At 36.7% G+C, this 25,331-nt stretch overlaps 1 protein-coding gene across 28 annotated transcripts in view; it reads left to right on the forward strand.

The window, feature by feature from the left end:
• Positions 1-25,331, forward strand: part of Gphn (gephyrin) — a 532,330-nt gene that overhangs the window by 280,980 nt on the left and 226,019 nt on the right. For all 28 annotated transcript variants that reach the window (XM_087554592.1, XM_087554602.1, XM_087554605.1 and 25 more), the window contains one exon: positions 15,109-15,243. In XM_087554592.1, the coding sequence (XP_087410718.1) occupies positions 15,109-15,243 (135 nt within the window). The remainder of the gene's footprint in view (positions 1-15,108; positions 15,244-25,331) is intronic.

Here is a 25,331-nt window from a genome sequence, read left to right on the forward strand (position 1 = left end):
ACAAACTGAAAGAACAGAACCACATGATCATTTCATTAGATGCTGAGAAAGCATTTGACAAAATTCAACACCCCTTCATGATAAAAGTCCTGGAAAGAATAGGAATTCAAGGCCCATACCTAAACATAGTAAAAGCCATATACAGCAAACCAGTTGCTAACATTAAACTAAATGGAGAGAAACTTGAAGCAATCCCACTAAAATCAGGGACTAGACAAGGCTGCCCACTCTCTCCCTACTTATTCAATATAGTTCTTGAAGTTCTAGCCAGAGCAATCAGGCAACAAAACGAGATCAAAGGGATACAGATCGGAAAAGAAGAGGTCAAAATATCACTATTTGCAGATGACATGATAGTATATTTAAGTGATCCCAACAGTTCCACCAGAGAACTACTAAAGCTGATAAACAACTTCAGCAAAGTGGCTGGGTATAAAATTAACTCAAATAAATCAGTTGCCTTCCTCTATACAAAAGAGAAACAAGCCGAGAAAGAAATTAGGGAAACGACACCCTTCATAATAGACCCAAATAATATAAAGTACCTCGGTGTGACTTTAACCAAGCAAGTAAAAGATCTGTACAATAAGAACCTCAAGACACTGAGGAAAGAAATTGAAGAAGACCTCAGAAGATGGAAAGATCTCCCATGCTCATGGATTGGCAGGATTAATATGGTAAAAATGGCCATTTTACCAAAAGCAATCTACAGATTCAATGCAATCCCCATCAAAATACCAATCCAATTCTTCAAAGAGTTAGACAGAACAATTTGCAAATTCATCTGGAATAACAAAAAACCCAGGATAGCTAAAGCTATCCTCAACAATAAAAGGACTTCAGGGGGAATCACTATCCCTGAACTCAAGCAGTATTTCAGAGCAATAGTGATAAAAACTGCATGGTATTGGTACAGAGACAGACAGATAGACCAATGGAATAGAATTGAAGACCCAGAAATGAACCCACACACCTATGGTCACTTGATTTTTGACAAAGGAGCCAAAACCATCCAATGGAAAAAAGATAGTATTTTCAGCAAACGGTGCTGGTTGAACTGGAGGGCAACATGTAGAAGAATGCAGATCGATCCATCCTTATCACCCTGTACAAAGCTTAAGTCCAAGTGGATCAAGGACCTCCACATCAAACCAGACACACTCAAACTAATAGAAGAAAAACTAGGGAAGCATCTGGAACACATGGGCACTGGAAAAAATTTCCTGAACAAAACACCAATGGCTTATGCTCTAAGATCAAGAATCGACAAATGGGATCTCATAAAACTGCAAAGCTTCTGTAAGGCAAAGGACACTGTGGTTAGGACAAAACGGCAACCAACAGATTGGGAAAAGATCTTTACCAATCCTACAACAGATAGAGGCCTTATTTCCAAAATATACAAAGAACTCAAGAAGTTAGACCGTAGGGAAACAAATAATCCTATTAAAAAATGGGGTTCAGAGCTAAACTAAGAATTCACAGCTGAGGAATGCCGAATGGCTGAGAAACACCTAAAGAAATGTTCAACATCTTTAGTCATAAGGGAAATGCAAATCAAAACAACCCTGAGATTTCACCTCACACCAGTGCGATTGGCTAAGATCAAAAACTCAGGTGACAGCAGATGCTGGCGAGGATGTGGAGAAAGAGGAACACTCCTCCATTGTTGGTGGGATTGCAGACTGGTAAAACCATTCTGGAAATCAGTCTGGAGGTTCCTCAGAAAATTGGACATTGAACTGCCTGATGATCCAGCTATACCTCTCTTGGGCATATACCCAAAAGATGCCTCAACATATAAAAGAGACACGTGCTCCACTATGTTCATCGCAGCCTTATTTATAATAGCCAGAAGCTGGAAAGAACCCAGATGCCCTTCAACAGAGGAATGGATACAGAAAATGTGGTACATCTACACAATGGAATATTACTCAGCTATCAAAAACAACGAGTTTATGAAATTCGTAGGCAAATGGTTGGAACTGGAAAATATCATCCTGAGTGAGCTAACCCAATCACAGAAAGACATACATGGTATGCACTCATTGATAAGTGGCTATTAGCCCAAATGCTTGGATTACCCTAGATCCCTAGAACAAACGAAACTCAAGACGGATGATCAAAATGTGAATGCTTCACTCCTTCTTTAAATGAGGAAAAAGAATACCCTTGGCAGGGAAGGGAGAGGCAAAGATTAAAACAGAGACTGAAGGAACACCCATTCAGAGCCTGCCCCACATGTGGCCCATACATATACAGCCACCCAATTAGACAAGATGGATGAAGCAAAGAAGTACAGACCGACAGGAGCCGGATGTAGATCGCTCCTGAGAGACACAGCCAGAATACAGCAAATATAGAGGCGAATGCCAGCAGCAAACCACTGAACTGAGAATAGGTCCCCTATTGAAGGAATCAGAGAAAGAACTGGAAGAGCTTGAAGGGGCTCGAGACCTCAAAAGTACAACAATGCCAAGCAACCAGAGCTTCCAGGGACTAAGCCACTACCTAAAGACTATACATGGACTGACCCTGGACTCTGACCCCATAGGTAGCAATGAATATCCTAGTAAGAGCACCAGTGGAAGGGGAAGCCCTGGGTCCTGCTAAGACTGAACCCCCAGTGAACTAGTCTATGGGGGGAGGGCGGCAATGGGGGGAGGGTTGGGAGGGGAACACCCATAAGGAAGGGGAGGGGGGAGGGGGATGTTTGCCCGGAAACCGGGAAAGGGAATAACACTCGAAATGTATATAAGAAATACTCAAGTTAATAAAAAAAAAAAAAAAAAAAAAAAAAATTTGTCATCAAAAAAAAAAAAAAAAAAAAAAGAAAAGATGGTCATTAGATTATCGTTTGTCTCCAGACAATGGGATTTCAGTGAAGTTTTATTTATTTTAATAGTTTTTAATTTTAGGACAATTTGTATAATATATTATACATAAATTACTAATGTATCAAATTTTATATGTGTGTGTATGTATGTATGTATGTATGTATACACATATATGGATAAACCATTCCTTCAGTCTTTTTTCCCTATTAAAAAAAAAAAACCCTATATTCAACAAAATTTGAAAATCTTCAGGAAATGGACAATTTCCTAGACAGATACCAGGTATCGAAGTTAAATCAGGAACAGATAAACCAGTTAAACAACCCCATAACTCCTAAGGAAATAGAAGCAGTCATTAAAGGTCTCCCAACCAAAAAGAGCCCAGGTCCAGACGGGTTTAGTGCAGAATTCTATCAAACCTTCATAGAAGACCTCATACCAATATTATCCAAACTATTCCACAAAATTGAAACAGATGGAGCCCTACCGAATTCCTTCTACGAAGCCACAATTACTCTTATACCTAAACCACACAAAGACACAACAAAGAAAGAGAACTTCAGACCAATTTCCCTTATGAATATCGATGCAAAAATACTCAATAAAATTCTGGCAAACCGAATTCAAGAGCACATCAAAACAATCATGCACCATGATCAAGTAGGCTTCATCCCAGGCATGCAGGGATGGTTTAATATACGGAAAACCATCAACATGATCCATTATATAAACAAACTGAAAGAACAGAACCACATGATCATTTCATTAGATGCTGAGAAAGCATTTGACAAAATTCAACACCCCTTCATGATAAAAGTCCTGGAAAGAATAGGAATTCAAGGCCCATACCTAAACATAGTAAAAGCCATATACAGCAAACCAGTTGCTAACATTAAACTAAATGGAGAGAAACTTGAAGCAATCCCACTAAAATCAGGGACTAGACAAGGCTGCCCACTCTCTCCCTACTTATTCAATATAGTTCTTGAAGTTCTAGCCAGAGCAATCAGACAACAAAAGGAGATCAAGGGGATACAGATCGGAAAAGAAGAGGTCAAAATATCACTATTTGCAGATGACATGATAGTATATTTAAGTGATCCCAAAAGTTCCACCAGAGAACTACTAAAGCTGATAAACAACTTCAGCAAAGTGGCTGGGTATAAAATTAACTCAAGTACATCAGTTGCCTTCCTCTACACAAAAGAGAAAAAAGCCGAGAAAGAAATTAGGGAAACGACACCCTTCATAATAGACCCAAATAATATAAAGTACCTCGGTGTGACTTTAACCAAGCAAGTAAAAGATCTGTACAATAAGAACTTCAAGACACTGAGGAAAGAAATTGAAGAAGACCTCAGAAGATGGAAAGATCTCCCATGCTCATGGATTGGCAGGATTAATATAGTAAAAATGGCCATTTTACCAAAAGCAATCTACAGATTCAATGCAATCCCCATCAAAATACCAATCCAATTCTTCAAAGAGTTAGACAGAACAATTTGCAAATTCATCTGGAATAACAAAAAACCCAGGATAGCTAAAGCTATCCTCAACAATAAAAGGACTTCAGGGGGAATCACTATCCCTGAACTCAAGCAGTATTACAGAGCAATAGTGATAAAAACTGCATGGTATTGGTACAGAGACAGACAGATAGACCAATGGAATAGAATTGAAGACCCAGAAATGAACCCACACACCTATGGTCACTTGATTTTTGACAAAGGAGCCAAAACCATCCAATGGAAAAAAGATAGCATTTTCAGCAAATGGTGCTGGTTCAACTGGAGGGCAACATGTAGAAGAATGCAGATCGATCCATGCTTATCACCCTGTACAAAGCTTAAATCCAAGTGGATCAAGGACCTCCACATCAAACCAGACACACTCAAACTAATAGAAGAAAAACTAGGGAAGCATCTGGAACACATGGGCACCGGAAAAAATTTCCTGAACAAAACACCAATGGCTTATGCTCTAAGATCAAGAATCGACAAATGGGATCTCATAAAACTGCAAAGCTTCTGTAAGGCAAAGGACACTGTGGTTAGGACAAAACGGCAACCAACAGATTGGGAAAAGATCTTTACCAATCCTACAACAGATAGAGGCCTTATATCCAAAATATACAAAGAACTCAAGAAGTTAGACCGCAGGGAAACAAATAACCCTATTAAAAAATGGGGTTCAGAGCTAAACAAAGAATTCACAGCTGAGGAATGCCGAATGGCTGATAAACACCTAAAGAAATGTTCAACATCTTTAGTCATAAGGGAAATGCAAATCAAAACAATCCTGAGATTTCACCTCACACCAGTGCGATTGGCTAAGATCAAAAACTCAGGTGACAGCAGATGCTGGCGAGGATGTGTAGAAAGAGGAACACTCCTCCATTGTTGGTGGGATTGCAGACTGGTAAAACCATTCTGGAAATCAGTCTGGAGGTTCCTCAGAAAATTGGACATTGAACTGCCTGAGGATCCAGCTATACCTCTCTTGGGCATATACCCAAAAGATGCCTCAACATATAAAAGAGACACGTGTTCCACTATGTTCATCGCAGTCTTATTTATAATAGCCAGAAAATGGAAAGAACCCAGATGCCCTTCAACAGAGGAATGGATACAGAAAATGTGGTACATCTACACAATGGAATATTACTCAGCTATCAAAAACAACGAGTTTATGAAATTCGTAGGCAAATGGTTGGAACTGGAAAATATCATCCTGAGTGAGCTAACCCAATCACAGAAAGACATACATGGTATGCACTCATTGATAAGTGGCTATTAGCCCAAATGCTTGAATTACCCTAGATCCCTAGAACAAACGAAACTCAAGACGGATGATCAAAATGTGAATGCTTCACTCCTTCTTTAAATGAGGAAAAAGAATACCCTTGGCAGGGAAGGGAGAGGTAAGATTAAAACAGAGACTGAAGGAACACCCATTCAGAGCCTGCCCCACATGTGGCCCATACATATACAGCCACCCAATTAGACAAGATGGATGAAGCAAAGAAGTGCAGACCGACAGGAGCCGGATGTAGATCGCTCCTGAGAGACACGGCCAGAATACAGCAAATACAGAGGCGAATGCCAGCAGCAAACCACTGAACTGAGAATAGGTCCCCCATTGAAGGAATCAGAGAAAGAACTGGAAGAGCTTGAAGGGGCTCGAGACCCCATATGTACAACAATGTCAAGCAACCAGAGCTTCCAGGGACTAAGCCACTACCTAAAGACTATACATGGACTGACTCTGGACTCTGACCCCATAGGTAGCAATGAATATCCTAGTAAGAGCACCAGTGGAAGGGGAAGCCCTGGGTCCTGCTAAGACTGAACCCCCAGTGAACTAGTCTATGGGGGGAGGGCGGCAATGGGGGGAGGGTTGGGAGGGGAACACCCATAAGGAAGGGGAGGGGGGAGGGGGATGTTTGCCCGGAAACCGGGAAAGGGAATAACACTCGAAATGTATATAAGAAATACTCAAGTTAATAAAAAAAAAGAAAAAAGAAAAAAAAAAGCTTTGTAAATATCTCACCTCTAAGGAGCCAAGGCATTGGTATCCAAGGAGTACACTCAGCATGGTTCTGCACTCTGTGCATTTTGGAAACCATGTAACATGAGCCTATTATTACATAATCATACTGAACATTGTGGAGGGACTTCTGTACCACCTACTCTCAACCCACTCCCCTTAAGGATTTCAATGTCCAAGCCCTGAGGATCCTTTTTATTTCTTACACAGGGTATTTATCCTGAATGTCATTGGGTATCCATGATATCTACATTTATTTTTATTTTTTATGTGACATCCTTTGCTTGGATATATTGTTTAAAATGTCTTGTGTTTTTATGTGGCTCTGTTTCTCTTCATCAGACCATACATTCATGAGTGTACCCTCCTGTGTTTTTCTATTCACCCGCTGGAAAGCATGTTGATTGCTTCGTCAATGTTTTGATAATTATGAACAAATCCCCTGTAGGCACTCAGGAGCAGGCTTCCCTGGGAAAATAAGTTGCTAACATATTTGAGTAATTACCAAAGAGCTGGTCGGCAAATATAGTGGTGAAGTTATATTTGATTTTATAAGAAGCAGTCAAAGTCTTTTACCACCTTGTACCCCTTTTAGTAGAAAGAAGGAAGTTTTAATGCTTTGGGGGTTTCTGTTTTGGATTCGTGTTATTAGACTAGTTATGCAGTGATATTGTTTGAATTTGGAATTTTCCAACGTATGATGTTGTACATGCCTTCACATGCCTATTTGCTTTGGTGACAGGTTATCATGTACATAAGTATATATTTTTATATTATTAGATTGGATTGTTAACTTTCTTGCTGGACATTAAAAGATCTTTTATTTGTTTTATATCAGACTGTTTTCAGTAAACTTTTCTCACATTCCTTCTTGCAGTGTGTGAACTGCCTTTTAACTCTGTTAACACTTCCCGCCTAAAAGAAGGAATTTAAACTATTAATAATATCTAATCTAATAATATATATAGCTAAATCTAAAGTTGCTTTAGTCATCTTTATTTAATAATTACATGTAACATATTATGTCATATAGTCTATACTATGTACAATATGTAGAAGTTGAAAAGTGGATATACTGGTTCCCTATGTGCTTATTAAATGTGATGAAACCAAAAAAAAAAAAAAAAAACAACAACAAAAAGTTCAAGAAGTACATACATTTGCAGGTACATACACAAAAATCCCATAAAAACACAAAATGGGGAAAGATAATATATACACAAAGGATCAGTGAGGGCATGGGTGAGGGTGGGCTGTTGCTGAGAAAGAACCTCCAAAAATACCATGGAGTTTACTTTGTGTTGGCCATCTACTTCTGGATGTGGGGCCTGCCCTTAAAGGTGGTTCGTATAACTAATTAGATCCATTGGAGAAAATGCATTTGCAAGTCAGTATCAATTAGAGATGGTTTTGAGTTAGGGAAATGGGCTGTGTCCTCTTCCCCTTTCACCACTGGGTCCTATCAGACTGAGACCTTTGCAGGTCTCTGTGAATTCTTATGTGCCTTACTCCTGCTGTGTTCAGAAGGCCTTGTTTCCTTGTTGTCCTTTACTCAGTCTCTTACAGTCTTCCCTACTGTTGTTCTACAGGGTTCCCTAAGCCTTTAATTGGGCCTAAGTAATCCAAGGTCCCTCTACGTATTTTCTAGTTGTAGTTATCTGATTAGTTCCCATCTACTTCAGGAGAGGGCTTTTCTGATATGTCTGAGAGACACTGACCAATGGATACAGCAGATGTCATTGGGAGTCATTTTATTGCTATGTTCCTTTTGAAGAATTGTCATACTTGGTTTTCCTCTAAGTGAGTAGTTCTCTTAGGATTTTGCTGCTGTGAACAGACACCATGACCAAGGCAATTCTTATCAAAGACAACATTTAATTGAGGTTGGCTTACAGGTTCATAGGTTGAGTCCATTAACTTCAAAGCAGGAACATAGCAGTATCCAGACAGCTTGGTACAGGAGGAGCCATGAGTTCTACATCTTCACCTGAAGGCTGATAGTGGAAGACTGACTTCCAGACAGCTAGAATGAGAGTCTTAAGCCCACGCCCACAGTGACACACCTACAAGGCCACATCTCCTAATAGTGCCACTCCCTGAGCCAAGCATATACAAACTATCACACTAGCCTATATGGTTTCAGGTTCATGGACACTAGAACAGTGAAGTGGGTTCTGTCCCATGGGATAATCCTTAAATCCATCAGACATTGGTTGGTTGGTCCCACAAGCTTTATGCCACTATTGTAGAGTGCATCTTACAGGCAGGCTCACCTTTAGACGGAAGAGTTTGTGACTGGGTTGTTAGTGTGACCACTCGTAGCACTGGGTGAAGGCTACAGGGACACAAATCCTACATCTCATGTAAATGAGTTTTACAAGTGTTGTATTAAGCAATAGGGTCTTACCATCTGTTTATGGCAAACAACCAATAATTTTGTCAATAACCTGGCTCATGGGGCCCCTCTGGCTAATAACTGTATTAGCTATAATCCATTCCCGGAAATGGAGATGAGAGACGTCCATTTGAAGTACCATCTTACCTGTTACTTAGCAATTCCATTTAGGTCATTTTCATATATGTATATATTTTATGAAGTTTCTACTGTATTGGATTTCACACATAAAAAATCTCTCAAATGGCCCTGACTTTTAATTGACCCTCCCCACTCCCTCCTTCAGAACCCCTTTCCTCTTCCCCGTTTTATCTTCACATTCTAGTCCCTACCCCCTCCGTCCATATCTATTCTATTTCCCTTTCCTAGTGAGATCCAACCCTCTCTCTACCCCTTACAAAATTTCCGTGATATAGAATGTAGCCTGCTTATCAAAGACTTGAGAGCTAACGTGCACATATAAGTAAATGCATACTGTATTTGTCTTTTTGAGTGTGAGTTAGTTCACCTAATTTCGGGTTTGAGTTACTTCACTTGAGGATTTTTTGTTCTGATTCCCTCCATTTACCTGTAAATTTCATAATTTCATTATTTTTAACAATTGAGTGATATTCCATTGTGTAAATGAGCCACATCTTTGTTATCCATTTATCCATTGACAGGTGTACTATCTTTTTCCAGGTTTTGGCTGTTCTGAATTGAGCAGCAATGAACGTGACTGAGCAAGTGTCTCAGAAGAATGACATCATAGAATCCTTTGTGTCTTTGCCCAAGAGTGGCATAGATGGATCTTGAGGCTTATCTGTTCCTAACTTCTTGATGAATCTTGTCACACTGATTTACACATTAGCTGTACACTTATGCACTCCCACCATCAATGGATGAATGTCCCTCCTACTTGACATCTTCTCCAGAATAAGCTGTCATTTTTTTATTGAACTTGGACATTCTGACTGGTATAAGATCAAATCGTAAAGTAGTTTGATTATCATTTTCTTGATGACAAAGGATATCAAATATTCCTTTAAGAACCTTTCAGCTGTTTGTTTTTCCTCTTTTGAGTAAACTCTGTTACCCCATTTTTAATGGGTCATTTGTTTTCTTCTTGCTCTGGTTTTTATTATTTATGTTTGTAGAATAGTGTATTTTTTTTATTTTTATTTATTTACGTTCCAGTCATTGCCCCATACCCGCTTCAACAGTTCCTCATCCTATTCCTCCTCCCCCTTGCCTCCAAAAGGGTGCTGCTCACCTCCACCAGACCTTCCCCTTCCCTGGAGCCTCAAGTCTCTAGAGGATTAAACACATCATCTCCCACTAAGGAGACCAGGCAGACCTCTGCTATGTCTGTGTTAGGGGCGTCAGACTGGCCCATGTGTGCTGTATTCTTCTGATCTCTGGGAACTCCCTGGGATCTGGTTGAGACTGCTAGCCTTCCTGTGGGGTTGTTTGCCCCTTAACATCAGCAAATATTTACCCTCTTTTGGACATGGATTGGTAAAGATCTTTTCCTATTCTGTACCCTGCTGCTTTGTCTGAATGATGTCCCTTACTCTGGAAAAGCTTTTCAGTTTAATGAGGTCCCATTCATTAACTGTTGATCTTAGCCCCTGTGTTATTGGTGTTCTGTGTAGAAAGTGTTTTCCCATGCCACTGGATTCAAGGCTAGCGCCACTTTCTCGTCTGTCAGATTCCATGTATCTGATCTTATGTTGAGACCCTTTATCCATTTAGAATTGACTTTAGATCAGAGTGATAAATATAGATCTATTTGCATTCTTCTACATGCAGCCATCCCAGTTGACCAACACAATTTTTTGGAAGATGCTGTTTTTGTTTTTTTTACTTAATTTAACTAAGGGTATACAAATTGTATTGATTTCATTGATTCTATGTATTGTTATATTCTATTTTATTGATTTTTCATTCAGAGTTCCTTATTTCATGCTATCTATCTATTTTCAGTGTTATCTATCTGTTTTATATTAGAGTTTACAGCTGTAATGCTAAATTGCTAATATGAAATCTCCCCAATTTTTCTTTTTTTTTTTTCCTTTTTTTTTTTTTTTATTAACCTGAGTATTTCTTATATACATTTCGAGTGTTATTCCCTTTCCCGGTTTCCGGACAAACATCCCCCTAATCCCTCCCCCACCCCTTTGCTAAGGGTGTTCCCCTCCCCATCCTCACCCCATTGCCGCCCTCCCCCCAACAATCTAGTTCACTGGGGGTTCAGTCTTAGCAGGACCCAGGGCTTCCCCTTCCACTGGTGCTCTTACTAGGATATTCATTGCTACCTATGAGGTCAGAGTCCAGGGTCAGTCCATGTATAGTCTTTAGGTAGTGGCTTAGTCCCTGGAAGCTCTGGTTGCTTGGCATTGTTGTTCATAAGGGGTCTCAAGCCCCTTCAAGCTCTTCCAATTCTTTCTCTGATTCCTTCAAAGGGGGTCCTGTTCTCAGTTCAGTGGTTTGCTGCTGGCATTCGCCTCTGTATTTGCTGTATTCTGGCTGTGTCTCTCGGGAGAGATCTACATCCGGCTCCTGTCGGCCTGCACTTCTTTGCTTCATCCATCTTGTGTAATTGGGTGGCTGTATATGTATGGGCCACATGTGGGGCAGGCTCTGAATGCTCCCCAGTTTTTCTATTTAGGCAATTAATGGTATGAATTTGCCTCTTAGAGAACCACCTTTGTTGAATCCCATTGATTTGGGTATGTTATATTTTCATTTTCATTCATGTTTTAAATTTTTAATTTCCTTCTTAATTTCTATCTTGACCTATTTTTTATTTAGTAGTGAGTTGTTTATTTTCCATGAAAATGTATACCTTTTGTTGGTGATAGTATGCAGCTTTAATCCATTTTGGTCAAATAGGATACAAGGTGTTAATTTAATTTTGTAATGTCTGCTGCGGTGGTGCATATAGTCAATTAGTAGAGAATTTACTATGAGCTTATGAGAAGAAGCATTTTTGTATTTGTGTAAAATGTTCTGTAAATATCTGCTCTTTTCATTTCATTTATGATGTTATTTAACTCCAGTGTTTGTCTTTTTTGTTTCTGTTTTGGTATTTTGTCTGTTGGCAAGAATGAGATAGGAAAGTCACCAACTATCATTTTATGAGAGTTAATATGTGATTTTAGCTTTAGTACCATATCTTTTGTGAGCTTGGTATCCCTGTGTTTGGTGCATAGTTGTTTGGAATCACAATAACCTGTTCATTGAACTTTTTTGTTGTTTTTTTTTTTCCTTTTATGACTATGTAGTATCCTTCCCATCTCTTCTGATTAGTTTTGCTTTGAAATCTATTTTCTCAGGCTATACCTGCTTGTTTCTTGGGTCCATTTGTTTGGATTATCTTTTTCCATTCTTTTGCCCTAAGGTGATGTTTATCCTTGATGTTAAGGTGTGTTTCTTGAGTCCAGCAGAAGAATAAATCCTGTCTTGCATCTAATATATTAGTACGTGGCTTTTTATTGTGAAATAGAGACCATTGATGTTGGGGGTTAACAATGAGCAACGTTTCTTGATTCCTGTTGTTTTGTTATTATGGTGAGGGGCTTCCCTCCCCCTATTTACTTACTGGTCTGGGATTATTTATTCCTTGTGTTTTGGGGGTCTGGCTAATGCTTTCAGCTTGAGTTTTCTAGTACTTTCTATAGCACTGGATTGGTAGATAGGTACAGTTCAATTTTGGTTTATTATAGACTGTCTTTCTTTGTTCTGGTTGATAGTTTTGCTATGTAATCTGTAATATGTAAACTGGCATATGTGATCCCAGAGTATGAAGAACCTCTCTCCAGTTCCTTCTAGCTTTCAGATTTTCCACTAAGAAATGAGATGCTATTCTATTGGGTCTGCTTTTTAATTCCTTGGTCTTTTGCCCTTGCAGCTTTTAATATTCTTTCTTTGTTATTTACTTCTTATTAGTATCCTGCTCTTGCCTTTGTTGCATGGGTGTTCTGTTCTTTAGTTGCTATTGCTCTCAGAATCTTGTACATGTGCCCCTGGTGCCTTTTCAAGTTGGTGGGTGGCAGAGAGAAATAGAGATGTGCTAGGAGAAAATGCTGAGAGGAACTTTGGGAAAGAGCTAAAGGGATTCTGTCCATACCAAGTGGCCATATCTCCAGTAAGTTGGAGGTGGAGTGAGAGTAGATGCTCCAAGTAAGTTTCAGTAGTACAAAGGATGTGTCTGTAGAGACAGGGATGAAATAACTAGGTGAATCCTGAGTCTTTAGCAAGAGTTGGCGTTTCTAGTGTTGATATAGGAGGAAGGGCACTTGCAAGCAGCCTGCTGCAGGGTAAATATGGAGAGATTATGGTAGAGGCATTATAATGGAAGACAAGAAGAATAGCAAGGATTTCCTACCTGAGTCCTAGCCAGGTGTTGCCACCATTTGTCCCTGAAAGAGTGTTTCTACATGTCAGTAGCTGACATAAGTAATAGGGATGGCCTAGAAGAGAGGATTAAGAGGGTCCATAGGAAAGACTCAGCTAAGCTGAATCCCCTCTGAGAGGCAGGGGTCCCTATAGAATGGAGGCATGGTAGGAGGAGTGGCACCTGAAAGCCAGCTGCTACAGGGCTCAGGTAAGACTAGAGATGCTTTAATGGAGGGCAGGAAGGAAAGTGGAAATTGTCTGCCTGATTCACAGCCTGATGTAGCCTCTCAAGATTCTCGGTAGATTTTTCTAGGTATTTACATCCTCAAGTTCACATTCTCTCTCTTTTTTTTTTTCATCTTTATTAACTTGAGCATTTCTTATTTACATTTTGATTGTTATTCCCCTTCCTGGTTTCCAGGCCAACAGCCCCTTAACCCCCCCCCATGTGTGATCCCCTCCCCATCCTCCCCCGATTACCACCCTCCCCCCAACAATCACATTCACTGGAGATTCAGTCTTGGCAGGACCAAGGGCTTCCCCTTCCACTGGTGCTCTTACTAGGCTATTCATTGCTACGTATGCAGTTGGAGTCCAGGGTCAGTCCATGTATAGTCTTTGGGTAGTGGCTTAGTCCCTGGAAGCTCTGGTTGGTTGGCATTGTTGTTCATATGGGGTCTCGAGCCCCTTCAAGCTCTTTCAGTCCTTTCTCTGATTCCTCTAACAGGGGTCCTGTTCTCAGTTCAGTGATTTGCTGCTGGCTCAAGTTCACATTCTTAAACTGGCAATCTGTGTCTAATACTCGAGCACAAAATAAATTATTCATAAGTTTAAAGTAATAAATTTGATAACATAAATATTTATATTTAAAATTATGTACATTATTTCTTATGTTGTTTATATTTTTGGAAAGTGATATTCAGTCATAATAGCCTTCACCATAGATATATGCTAATAGCCAACAGTTATTAAATATTTACTATTTCAAACTGCTAAGTAATTTATGTACATTATCTTACTTAACCATTAAAATGATCCAAGAAACCAGATGCTGTAATTATCCTCATTTTTCAGATAAAAAATATGTTGCTGAAATGAAATATTTTTCAGAGTTATAGTAAAAGTAAGATTGCACACTTAAGTAATTGGTTTTTTGGGGTTGGGGATTTGGCTCAGTGGTAGAGCGCTTGCCTAGCAATCGCAAGGCCCTGGGTTCGGTCCCCAGCTCCGAAAAAAAAAAAAAAGAAAAAAAAAGTAATTGGTTTTTTAATAAAGGCAAAAATGTTTGGACTGAATTTAGAGAAAGCAGAAAGGCAATGTGGATTCCTATGGAATTAGTAACCAAAACCCTACTGTTGAATTGTGTCAAAAGGGATCCTGAGAGTTCTAGGAAATTTATTGCCATACATAGAGAGAGCTGTATATACATGAGCAGAACTATGGTCTGTAGTTAAGAGGCACATCTGAACTCTCAACTGCTAGGGATGAAGCAAGAAAAATAAATGCAAAACCTATTCTCCTCTAACCCTTGGTCTCATGCCAGGCCTTGACCTCTAGAACCCAACTGAAAATCCAAGAGTACAAAGTAGCTAGTTGACCATAAAGTCAGTTAGAAGAAGAGAGAATGAAATGATGGAAAATGAGATGATAAATATTGAGGAATTTCTTGCTCAAGAGTTCAAACTATTAAATGGCAAAGCTAGTTATTGTGTAGCATATATTCCCTCCTAATCACATTTCTGGACAACTTCTCACTAAATTGTTTCATATTTTATTTGACAAAAATATAAATATTAAAATGTATAAATCAAATATTGTATCTGCTTATATATAATAAGTGACACCAATTGAATGAGAGCTCAACAACAAAGAATGATTAAAAACAATCAATGATGAGTACTGATTTTTCTTGGGCTTTTCATATGTTAAACAATAGTCATTCTTGTTTAGATTCCAGACTCCATCATTTCTCGTGGCGTTCAGGTGCTCCCACGAGACACAGCCTCCCTTAGCACTACTCCTTCAGAGTCGCCCCGTGCCCAGGCTACATCTCGCCTCTCTACAGCTTCTTGTCCAACACCAAAAGTAAGTATAGTTACTTGAGTCTTATGTTTTGCTATTATGAATTCTGAGAAAACTAACAAATGTTTTCCCTGCTTGTCAAGGTTGGATTGCATGCAGAATACTGGTAAAAATGAGTTATTACATACCACCCATGGTCATAGATGATCTTATCAGGACAGTAGCCATTTTTTACACTGTGCTTGCTCCTATATCACGGGTAAAGATTACCTCTGTTCTTCCTAGTAGGGCTGTTGTTTTTAGGAAACATATCAATGTAGTTGAAAAAATTATTCTGAGAATAAATGTATTTTGGGCCAGGAATCAGCAATATTAACAAGATACTATAGGGGATTTTTTTTAACTTCAGGGTAGGGTGCCTACCTGTTCTAGTATCATTCCAAAAACTCGTTTTTCAAACAGACTCAACTTGGAATGTTGCTGCCTTTTATTTGGAAACAAAACTAAATTTGTTAGAAAGAAAGTTTTAATGCCAACCTTTGGGAAAGGGTGGGAGTTTCTTTTTTTAGTTGTCTATACTCTGTCTCTGAATTGTGGTGCAGGAAAGATTAGACACTATTTGCAGCTTAGTGTTTGTGTGCATGGTAATGAGCAAGCTTTCATACCATTATACCTATCTTCTTGAATATCTCTGTGTATAAATCACTCAATTGTTCTTTCAAGTTCCCTTTATGAGGGGACTAATCTTGTGACCAAAAAGTTTCTTATTTAATGAAACATTGTTTTGTTATCATGTTATATATTAAATTTATTCTAAAAATATGGTATTTTCAAACTGACCTTTTTCTCCATCACCAGATTTAAAAGCAAGTATAGTTGTCTTTTTCAACTCCAAGTTTTCTGTAGTCTTATGAGTTATAATTCCATTTCACTAGCAACTGTCTTAAAATTTTTAATGTTATAATTTAGTTTGTTTTACATTAAATCATATATAATGGAATATTCAGGATAATCTTCATGATGATACTGTTGCTATATTTGTATATCACTGTATTTAGGTAGGTCTCAATATAAGTTATAAATAATTTTATCATTTAAAAATAGATGTTATAAATCTTCAAAAAGGAAAACTATGAAAACATTCTATCATAAAATATTAGTGGTACTTGGGTACCAACCAAATTTTAAATGAAAACATGAAGATCTGAGTTACATAAAAAAAAATCTTACCAATTTTATTATATCATTTAAGTAAAATAATGTATAATTTAGATGGCATTAAATTCTGATTGTCGAAACTAAACCTTTTTAAAAAGTCCACAAAATATTTAAAACTAAAATTTAAGTTCACTATAAGATATTTTAATCTACCATATATTAAGACCTAGCAGCTGAAAATGAAAAAAACTACTGATCATATAATTCTCCTTTTTATAAATATGGTCTATCATAAATATATTTGAAAAATAGTTTAGTCTAAATATAGTTACATGAAATTGTTCTTAGCTCTCAAAACACTCTATCTTTTTATGTTACAAAGAGGATAACAAATATAGTTTTAAGAATCACTTGTACTTCTAATTTCTCCAAAGCAAAATTCCAAAATGAAAGTGTTTTAACGTGTATAAAATTATTGAGCCTATTTAAAGACTTTAATTGAGCTTCTTTTGATGTTTTTATTAGTTGATATTTACATGTACAAACTGATCATAAATTCAAGTAAAGCACTCTTTTTTCTATCTAAAAAGGATATTATTTTTATAAAATTTTACTAGTACAAGAATATATGCCTGAAAATTATAATTATTAGCTAAGTCTAATATCTTTTGCTTGCAATTTCAGCCCTCAAGAAATGAGGCAGTTTGGGCCATATAGTAAGTTCCAGGACAGCCTGGGAAACAAAGTAAGAACATGTCTCAAAAAACAAGAAGGAAGGCAGGGGAATGAAAGAAGGAAGAAGTAAGGAGAGAAACCAGAAAATGAAATTTTGTTCTTGTTTAATTTTTGAAATAAAATTGAAATGTGGGGTTAAAATACTAGTATAATAAACTATTTTGAAAATCAATATTTAAAAAGAGTAAAGATGATAAGATATCCTTAAAGACCAATATTTCAACAGAAACATGAAGAATGAATGAAAGCCAAAAGTTAATTTTTGTCTGAGTTGACATTTTGAAGTCATATTCACCAATAATGATTACTTGTTTCTTATTTATAATTTTTCTGTAAATGTTTTCATTATTATATGAGTTTCCTTTAATTCAGTGATCGGCATCTGATTTCAAATACATTAATTTTTTTTAAGCATGGATTCCCTAACCCCACCATATTTCCCCTGGAGTTATATTTCAAATCCATACATAGATGTTGCCACTTAACTCTATCTGAAGGAATTATTTATTTTAATTCAGCATCATAAAAATTTGTAGCAGAAAGGAAGATGAAAAAGAATGATCCTTAAGTTTCTAAGATAATAGTATTGACGGTATTAGGATATAAAGAATAACTAATTTTTCAAGGTTTTCTAAGGATTTTTGATTTTAAAGTGTTCAGTCTGAGGTATTTGTGAAGTATGCAAGGAGTGCTGTTCTATGCATATTTGAAAGTACATCTTAAAATTTCCATCCATATTACTGCATTTTGGTTATAATATTTATAATTTATTACATATTCATCAGCCCTATTGAATCACCTATGATTCAGATTAAGCATAAAGTGTGTCATGTATAGAAATATATGTGCAAATGGGTTTTCTTTGCATGTGAAATACCATACAGTCTTCAGAGATCAGTTTTAGAAGGAGCTCTTGGCCCGGTAATAAAAGATGTGGATGTCAGCACTTGCTTCTTTACTTAGAAACCTCACCACAGTGTGCAAGATGGGTAGTGCTTCTGAGTGTTTGTCTATTTGAGACGATCTTTGCCAGGCTGGAAGAAAGGAGTAATGAGCCAGAGACAGTATTTACTGATGTGGAAAACAAAACATGCTACTACAAATTATAATGAAGTATAATTAAATGTTATAATTCATCAACAAGATGTAGAATATTTGGATAATTATTTTCAAATTCATTCAAGTGATTCTTTGTGAAAACTTAAATGAAAGATTTAGGGTGTAGCTCAATAATAGAAAATCTGAAAAACATGTTCTAGGACTTGTTTATTCCCCAGCACTGGATAAACACAAAATAACACGCTCAAGACCAACCTAGGCTACATAGCAAGACCACCTGAAAAACATAAATTAAAGTGACAATGAATCAAATCTAATGATTTTTTTCTGGAGAGTTTTAGTTATTTCCATAAGTTTTAATACTGAATATTATCTAAGATGAAAATCTTTCTGCTGGTGTACAAATGGGCAGTGATTTCACTAGATGACTGTATCAGACATTTAACATGTGTGTGTGCATGTGTGTATGTGTATGTATTGCATATTATATCTTTGCTTCTGTTTTGATCCTTTAGGATTCTTCTATCTATAAAAAAAATTCTCTGTAAAATATACTGTGTTGGTTTTGTACTTGTTGCTTATTCATCAGTCTCACAACAATAGTCGATATTGAAAGGTAACAATGTTCATAGAATGAAGTTTCCTTTAGCAATATGTACTTGGTGAAATCATTTAGTATTTTATTTTCATCAGGAAAATTTTTTTTTATCAGATAGTTTCTTATAATGAATTCTTACTCGAATGAATGCCACGCCGTGTGCTTTGTGGAAGTACAGAAGTTCTTAAGAACAAATGTGGGCCTTTTTAATTGCCCATTAACAAAATAGTGCATAAGCCAAAGAAATGAACTGATAAGAAATTTCTAAAGAAATGTATACAGTGTATAGAGTGCCCAAGTTCCATGTTGATGATGGTCTTTCAAGAAAAGGTTGATAAAAGAGCAAGTCTATAACTTATTTTTAATTAGCATGGTTTACAACTTACCTCAGTGCTCATTTTCAGTTATGACAAACAGCAAAATCTTTAGAAACAAAAAAAAGGAAATGAAGAAAAAAACTTGAAAATAATGACAAGACTAAAAGAGGAGCGAAATCTAAAATTTCAATGCATTCATAATTCTTTTTAAATATTGTCAAAATAGAGAATATTTTAAGGACAGACTTCGTTATCTTTTCTAAGAATCTGAATTTTTAACCTTTTTACAAGGTAATGTAGATTTTAGCCACCATGTTCCCTTGTGGTATAAAATTAGAAAAGCTATTTTATGATCAGAGGGAAAGGAATCTGTCCCTAACGTTACCAGGAAATTGTTTTGTTATGCTTAGAAAGAAAATGTTAACACTATTGGTATCTAATTGAGTAAAATTTATGTAGTTGTTTAAAAGAACATAATTGAAGTATTTTCATGAAAGCCATGTTCTGTTCATATAATAGTGTCTGGCATTCAAACGGCATGCAGACATAGGACTTCTTTTAAGGGTTGGTTGGTTTGTTTGTTTGTTTTGAGCACAATAATCTTGAGTGATATGGCTCAGTGTGTGAAGTGCTGTTCTTTCAGCCACTAAGACCAAAGCTTTGTTTTCTAGCGTCCACATAAAAGCCCAAAGGGTATGTCAGCCCACCTCTAACCCAGCGCAGAAGAGAGACACAGGCATCTCCAGAGTAGGCTGTCATGATACACTAACGTATGACTTCACATGTAATGAAAAACAGAAAATTATATATATATATATATATATATATTAAAGGTTTCTTGAAATATAATAATCTAAAACCCTGTTTGTACTATTCCATACTCATAATTTATGTACCTCAAATTTGAGCGAATCTTTTCCCTAGGAATAATTTAGCAACATGTGTATTTGTCATTTGGATATTTCGGTGTATATATATTGTTTCCGATTTCTGCTTAGGAGCAAGTATTTGACACAAAAAGGGGGGATGCAGTAAATGTTTCAGCTTTCTTTAGATAATATTCATTTGTAAAAATATTATCTATTAAATTTATAACTCTGAATAATTTTACTTCATCAATTGCTCCCTGATTATTTCAAGAATTATGTGCTCTGTAAAAATGAGCTAGTTGGGGTTTTGTTTTGTTTCTTGTTTTGTTTTTGTTTTTGAGTTAGTAACATCCTTTGCTATATAACAAAAGTATATAATTCATACCACCCATTTTATCAAAATCAGGAATGAAGTCTTAATTTGTTAGATTAATATTAACTGTTTCATTCAATATTAAGTGAAACTAGCTTTGTACAAAGCTGTACAAATCAGTAAATAATATTCAGTGACTATCCTGTTCCGATTCACTTCCTCAGTTTTGTCCTGTTAAGCCACCATTGGGGCATCGATGAAAATGTCAGTGTAGAGGAAAGGCAAACAATGTTTTAATAGTATTAGTAAAATCTGCCTTGGGAACTACTGAAAGGATTTCAGGAACCCTCCATGGATCCATGCTAGTAGTAGCAATGATATAATCTAAACCAGCATGTTTCTAGAAAATATTCTATGCTAAAATGATGTATGGTGAATGTTATTTCTTCCATATTTTTCACAGAGACAATTTTACAGTGGTATCCTTAGCCAAAGAAATCTAATCTCTTTTTTTGTAAATGACTATAAGTATATTTTCCTGTACAAATAATTCATCCTGGCTCTGAATTTTATATTGATTTTTGGACAAGTAACATCTTCTTCTCTCTGATTCAGAATGAGAGCAGATTCATAAAGACTTCTAAAGAAAGAATGCCCAAAACAATAATTTTCCACCAGCACTTACCTTTATTTTAGTGTGATGCTGCTGCCGCAACTGGGTAAAACCAGTGCTTCCCAAGACATCCTGAAAACCATGGGCATCTGCCAAATCCTCTTTTAAGTAATAGCCTAACAGTAGGTAAATAATATTGTTGTGGTTTAACTGAGGATGGCTTCTTTTTAAAATTCATTTGGAACATTTAAATCTTGGATGATTTCATGGCTGAGAAGTAGATAGCTCTGTTATTGAACACTTAGCTAGCAAGCACAGTGTCTGGGTTTCCCTCCATATTACTACAAATTAAAAAGAACAGAATGAGAGAAAGAGAGAAGTAGAAACAGAAAGAGAAAAAAATGAGAAACTTCAAATAAAAAAGTACAAAATGTCACTATTCCCTAAAATAAATCAAGCTGACATTGTTGGACTCTCAGAGATGCATGTCAGTGTTCAGCTGACGTTTTTTCAGCACTCCAGACTATTGTGATAATCTTATCAAATGCCTAAACTCTATGGATATTTTTCAGACTTACTTTTAATTTGTATGTGTGCATGTCTTGGCTACATGTATATTTGTACACCGTATCTGTTTCCTAGTACACAAGGGGGTCAGACGAATAGATCAGATTCCTTGGAATTGGAGTCAACGGAGATTTAGGGGCTACTACATTTGTGCTGGGCATCAAACCTAGGTCCTCTAGAAAAGTGACAAGTGCTCTTAACCACTTAACCATCTTTCCGGGCCCCTCTCTATGTATATTTGTAACCAGTTTCTTTTCTAGTTCCTTAATGTCTAGCTTTTTCATTTTTATATAGACGTAGGCAGGGTTCTTTTTGTTTTGTTTTATTCTTTTCAAGTTTTTTGTTGTGTGTTTTGCTTTGTTTTTGCTATTGACCCTGTTGGAAGCAAAACAGAATTGTGAGATTTGAAATACTATTTTCTTTCTAAAATGTTAGACAATAAGCAGTTAGAATTAGGCATTTTTGATACATTTATCTGTTTCACAGAATTTCACATTAATTTATTTCTTCATCTCAGTGTCACCTATGCTTATTATGTAATGATAATGAAGTGAAATACCCTCTCTGGTGATTGTTATTGTCGTTTTCACAGTATCCTCCATTTCCTTAATTAATGTTCATAGAACTAAATTTATCACCAAAACCAAGTACCGGTTATACTGAGTACTGCTCCAAGCTCAGCTGTCAGGAGTATTTTTTAAATTGTTTTGAGCTTTGTTTTATTTTTGGACAAGATCTTTCTAGGTATTCCTGGCAGGCCTCCAAATTGAGGTCCTCCTTCCTCAGTCCCATAGGTACTTAAATTATATGATGTAAGGTTCCATGTCTGGCTATTACTACTGCATTCGTTTTCTTTCACTGTGCCAAAATGCCTGACAGTTCCCAGAATCTCTGGAAACAAGGACCTTTCATTGCATTAGGCTTCATGTTCCTGGCTTCATGCACTGGTGTCTCAGGGCCACTTTGCAGATATTTCAACTGTATTTCACATCTCCTGCCAGCCTGGTTTTGGAATGTTTAAACAGCATTCTGGAAAATCATAACCCTTAAACATTCTTCATCTCTGCAAAACTAATACTGTATAAACAATGTCAAGTTCTGCCGAAAATACAAAAGTTACATAAGCCAGCTGTCTCTGGTCACAACAGCAGTGCCCTCAGAACATCTACATAGCTGAACCCGAGAAAACATTTTCCCATGTAATCCCATTCTCAAAGGAGGGTCCTCTGAAATGAAAAGGATAAAAAAAGGAATTTACACCCTGGATCCTTTAATGGATTGTGTTTTAAAGCAGGGTTTCTTTTCTATTATTATAGTACCTGATTAAATGGCCTCTAGCACAATTTCCCATAGAATCCTTGTTTTCTTCTAAGACTCCATGAGCCTGATTTTCACTGCACGTATTTCTTTCATTTCAGCATTCTTGTCTTCCACATTCCCACCAGAATAGCCTGTTAAGTTTGCTTATTTACAACATTTAAGAGCTCTCTAGCCTACAATTCCAACCACTTCCAAATTTCCAAAATCATATAAAGAACATGGTCAATTTAATCACAGCAGTGACCTTCCACCCTTACTACCAAATACCTGACACAGTCCATTTAAATGTCAAAGGATTTATTCTGACTCAAAGTGTAAGGAAATACAGTCCACGGAGTGGAGAAGGCATGGCAGCAGGGAAGCCATCCATAGTAGCAAGCATCTACAGCATGGTGGATCTAAAACAAAGAATTTAAGCCAAAAACTTGAGCCCTCGGGGACCTTCCCATAGTGACTAACTTACCACTCTGAGATAGGAAGTTTCAAATCAGATTTGACACCTAGGAAGATATATTAAATAGGTAAGTAGTTAGGTAGGTAGGCAGGTGGCCGGGTGGGGGCAGAGAGAGACAGAGACACAGAGAGAAAGAGATATTTCATTGTCTCCTTTTTTTACTATAAAGAAGTAATGTACGGCAGTTATGGTGGCCCACATGTAAAATTATAGGATTTGGAAGACAGACACGGGAGAATCCTGAGTTTGAGACCAACCTGAACTTTATAATCCTGGTACAGCCACCGAGTTGCTGGCCTCCATAGTAAGACTTTCCCTGTAAACAAACAAGCAAGTCACAAAGGAATGATATGCAGGCTTACTTTAAAAAATAAACGAGATTCATAGAAAAATATTTTTTATAAAATTTCCTTCATAAAAGAATATTGTTGCTGGAAGTGCCTTAGATCCTAGAATTCATAGGCTCAGACAGTCGAATCTTTAAGTTCAAGGTCACCCTGGTCTAGAAATACCTTTTAATGTACAGGTATTAATAGTACAAGTTCTGGAATGTGATATACCTAACAATTGACCAATTTCAATTCTTGTATATCACTTTGAAATTAAACATATTTAAAAGAGATTGTACTTTTTATACCCTGGAGTCTTTGATGGCTGAAATCTTGACCTCACAGCACCTTTCCTAGTATCTTAGTACTAGATTTTTTTCCTCCAGAATATAACACTAGTTGTTTTAGCAAAATTCACTAACAGTTATTTAAATAGCCTTCAGGAATTACTTAATCTTTGTAACCTTTATAATATATAAAATGAATGTTATAGTATTAGTACCATTGGTTGTTTTAAGAAGGAACTTTAAATCTCATTATAAAATTCTTAGCATTTTTTGAAATATGTTAACTTATTAGTAAACTATGATATTTTATACACTTAATAATGTAAACATTTTCCTGTCATGACACATTATGATATATCTTTTATATAATTTTGATTATTAATTCATATTCTAATTGATATGTAGAACAATTTTTTAACATTCTCTAGGTATTTATATAAATTATAAATTATATAAAAATTGTTCTGAATGGTCTGCTAAAAATTGTTTTATAGATTTCTCTTGATCAAATTTAGAAACGTATGTGAATTCTTGGTTTTGTTGAAAATTATATGCAGAACTTTTTGACACAAATCCCTTATTTAGACACATGACCACCTAGAATAGTTCGTTATATGTATATGAATTTAATTTAATAAAATATTAGGAAAGCTACTGAGCATTTGCATTTATCTAACTTATTGGCAACATTTAGAAATTATGAACTCAAAGTTATTTGAAAAAATATCATTGAATAAAATTACTGCACTGAAACACCAGATATTGAAAATAAGTTCTAGCATGTAACTTTAAAACTTTCTGAGAACTAATAGAGTTAAATTTCTGTATCTTAGCATGACAATTTAAATGGGATAGCCTCTTTGGTCCTTCCTAGTCCAGCAATCATGTTACTTTGGCCTAGTTCTGATACCAGCTAAATAAATGTTAATACTCTTAATCTTCAATTAATGCAGTGCAACAGGTTTATTTATTTAAACTTCTATATACTCTGCACTACTACATAAAATTAAAAGTTATCCATTGAAAATGTTTATTTCCAGAGTGGTTGTACCAGCCTGCAATCCCACAAACAGTGGAGGTATGTTACTCTTTCTCCACATCCTCACCAGCATTTGCTGTCACCTGAGTTTTTTATCTTAACCATTCTGACTGGTGAGAGGTGGAATCTCAGGGTTGTTTTGATTTGCAAGACTGAAGGAACAGCCATTCAGAGCCTGCTCCACGTGTGCCCCTACATATACAGCCACCAAACTAGATAAGATGGATGAAGCAAAGAAGTGCAGGCTAACAGGACCCGGATGTAGATCTCTCCTGAGAGACAACAGCCAGAATATGGCAAATACATAGGCGAATGCCAGCGGCAAACTACTGAACTAAGAACGGGACCCCTGTTGAAGGAATCAGAGGCCTGAAAGAGCTTGAAGGGGCTTGAGACCCCATATGAACAACAATGCCAACCAACCAGAGCTTCCAGGGACTAACCCACTACCCAAAGACTATACATGGACTGACCCTGGGCTCCAACCTCATAG

The sequence above is a fragment of the Rattus norvegicus genome, chromosome 6, assembly GCF_021556685.1.
Source record: "Rattus norvegicus strain SHRSP/BbbUtx chromosome 6, alternate assembly SHRSP_T2T, whole genome shotgun sequence".
NCBI lineage: Eukaryota > Metazoa > Chordata > Mammalia > Rodentia > Muridae > Rattus > Rattus norvegicus.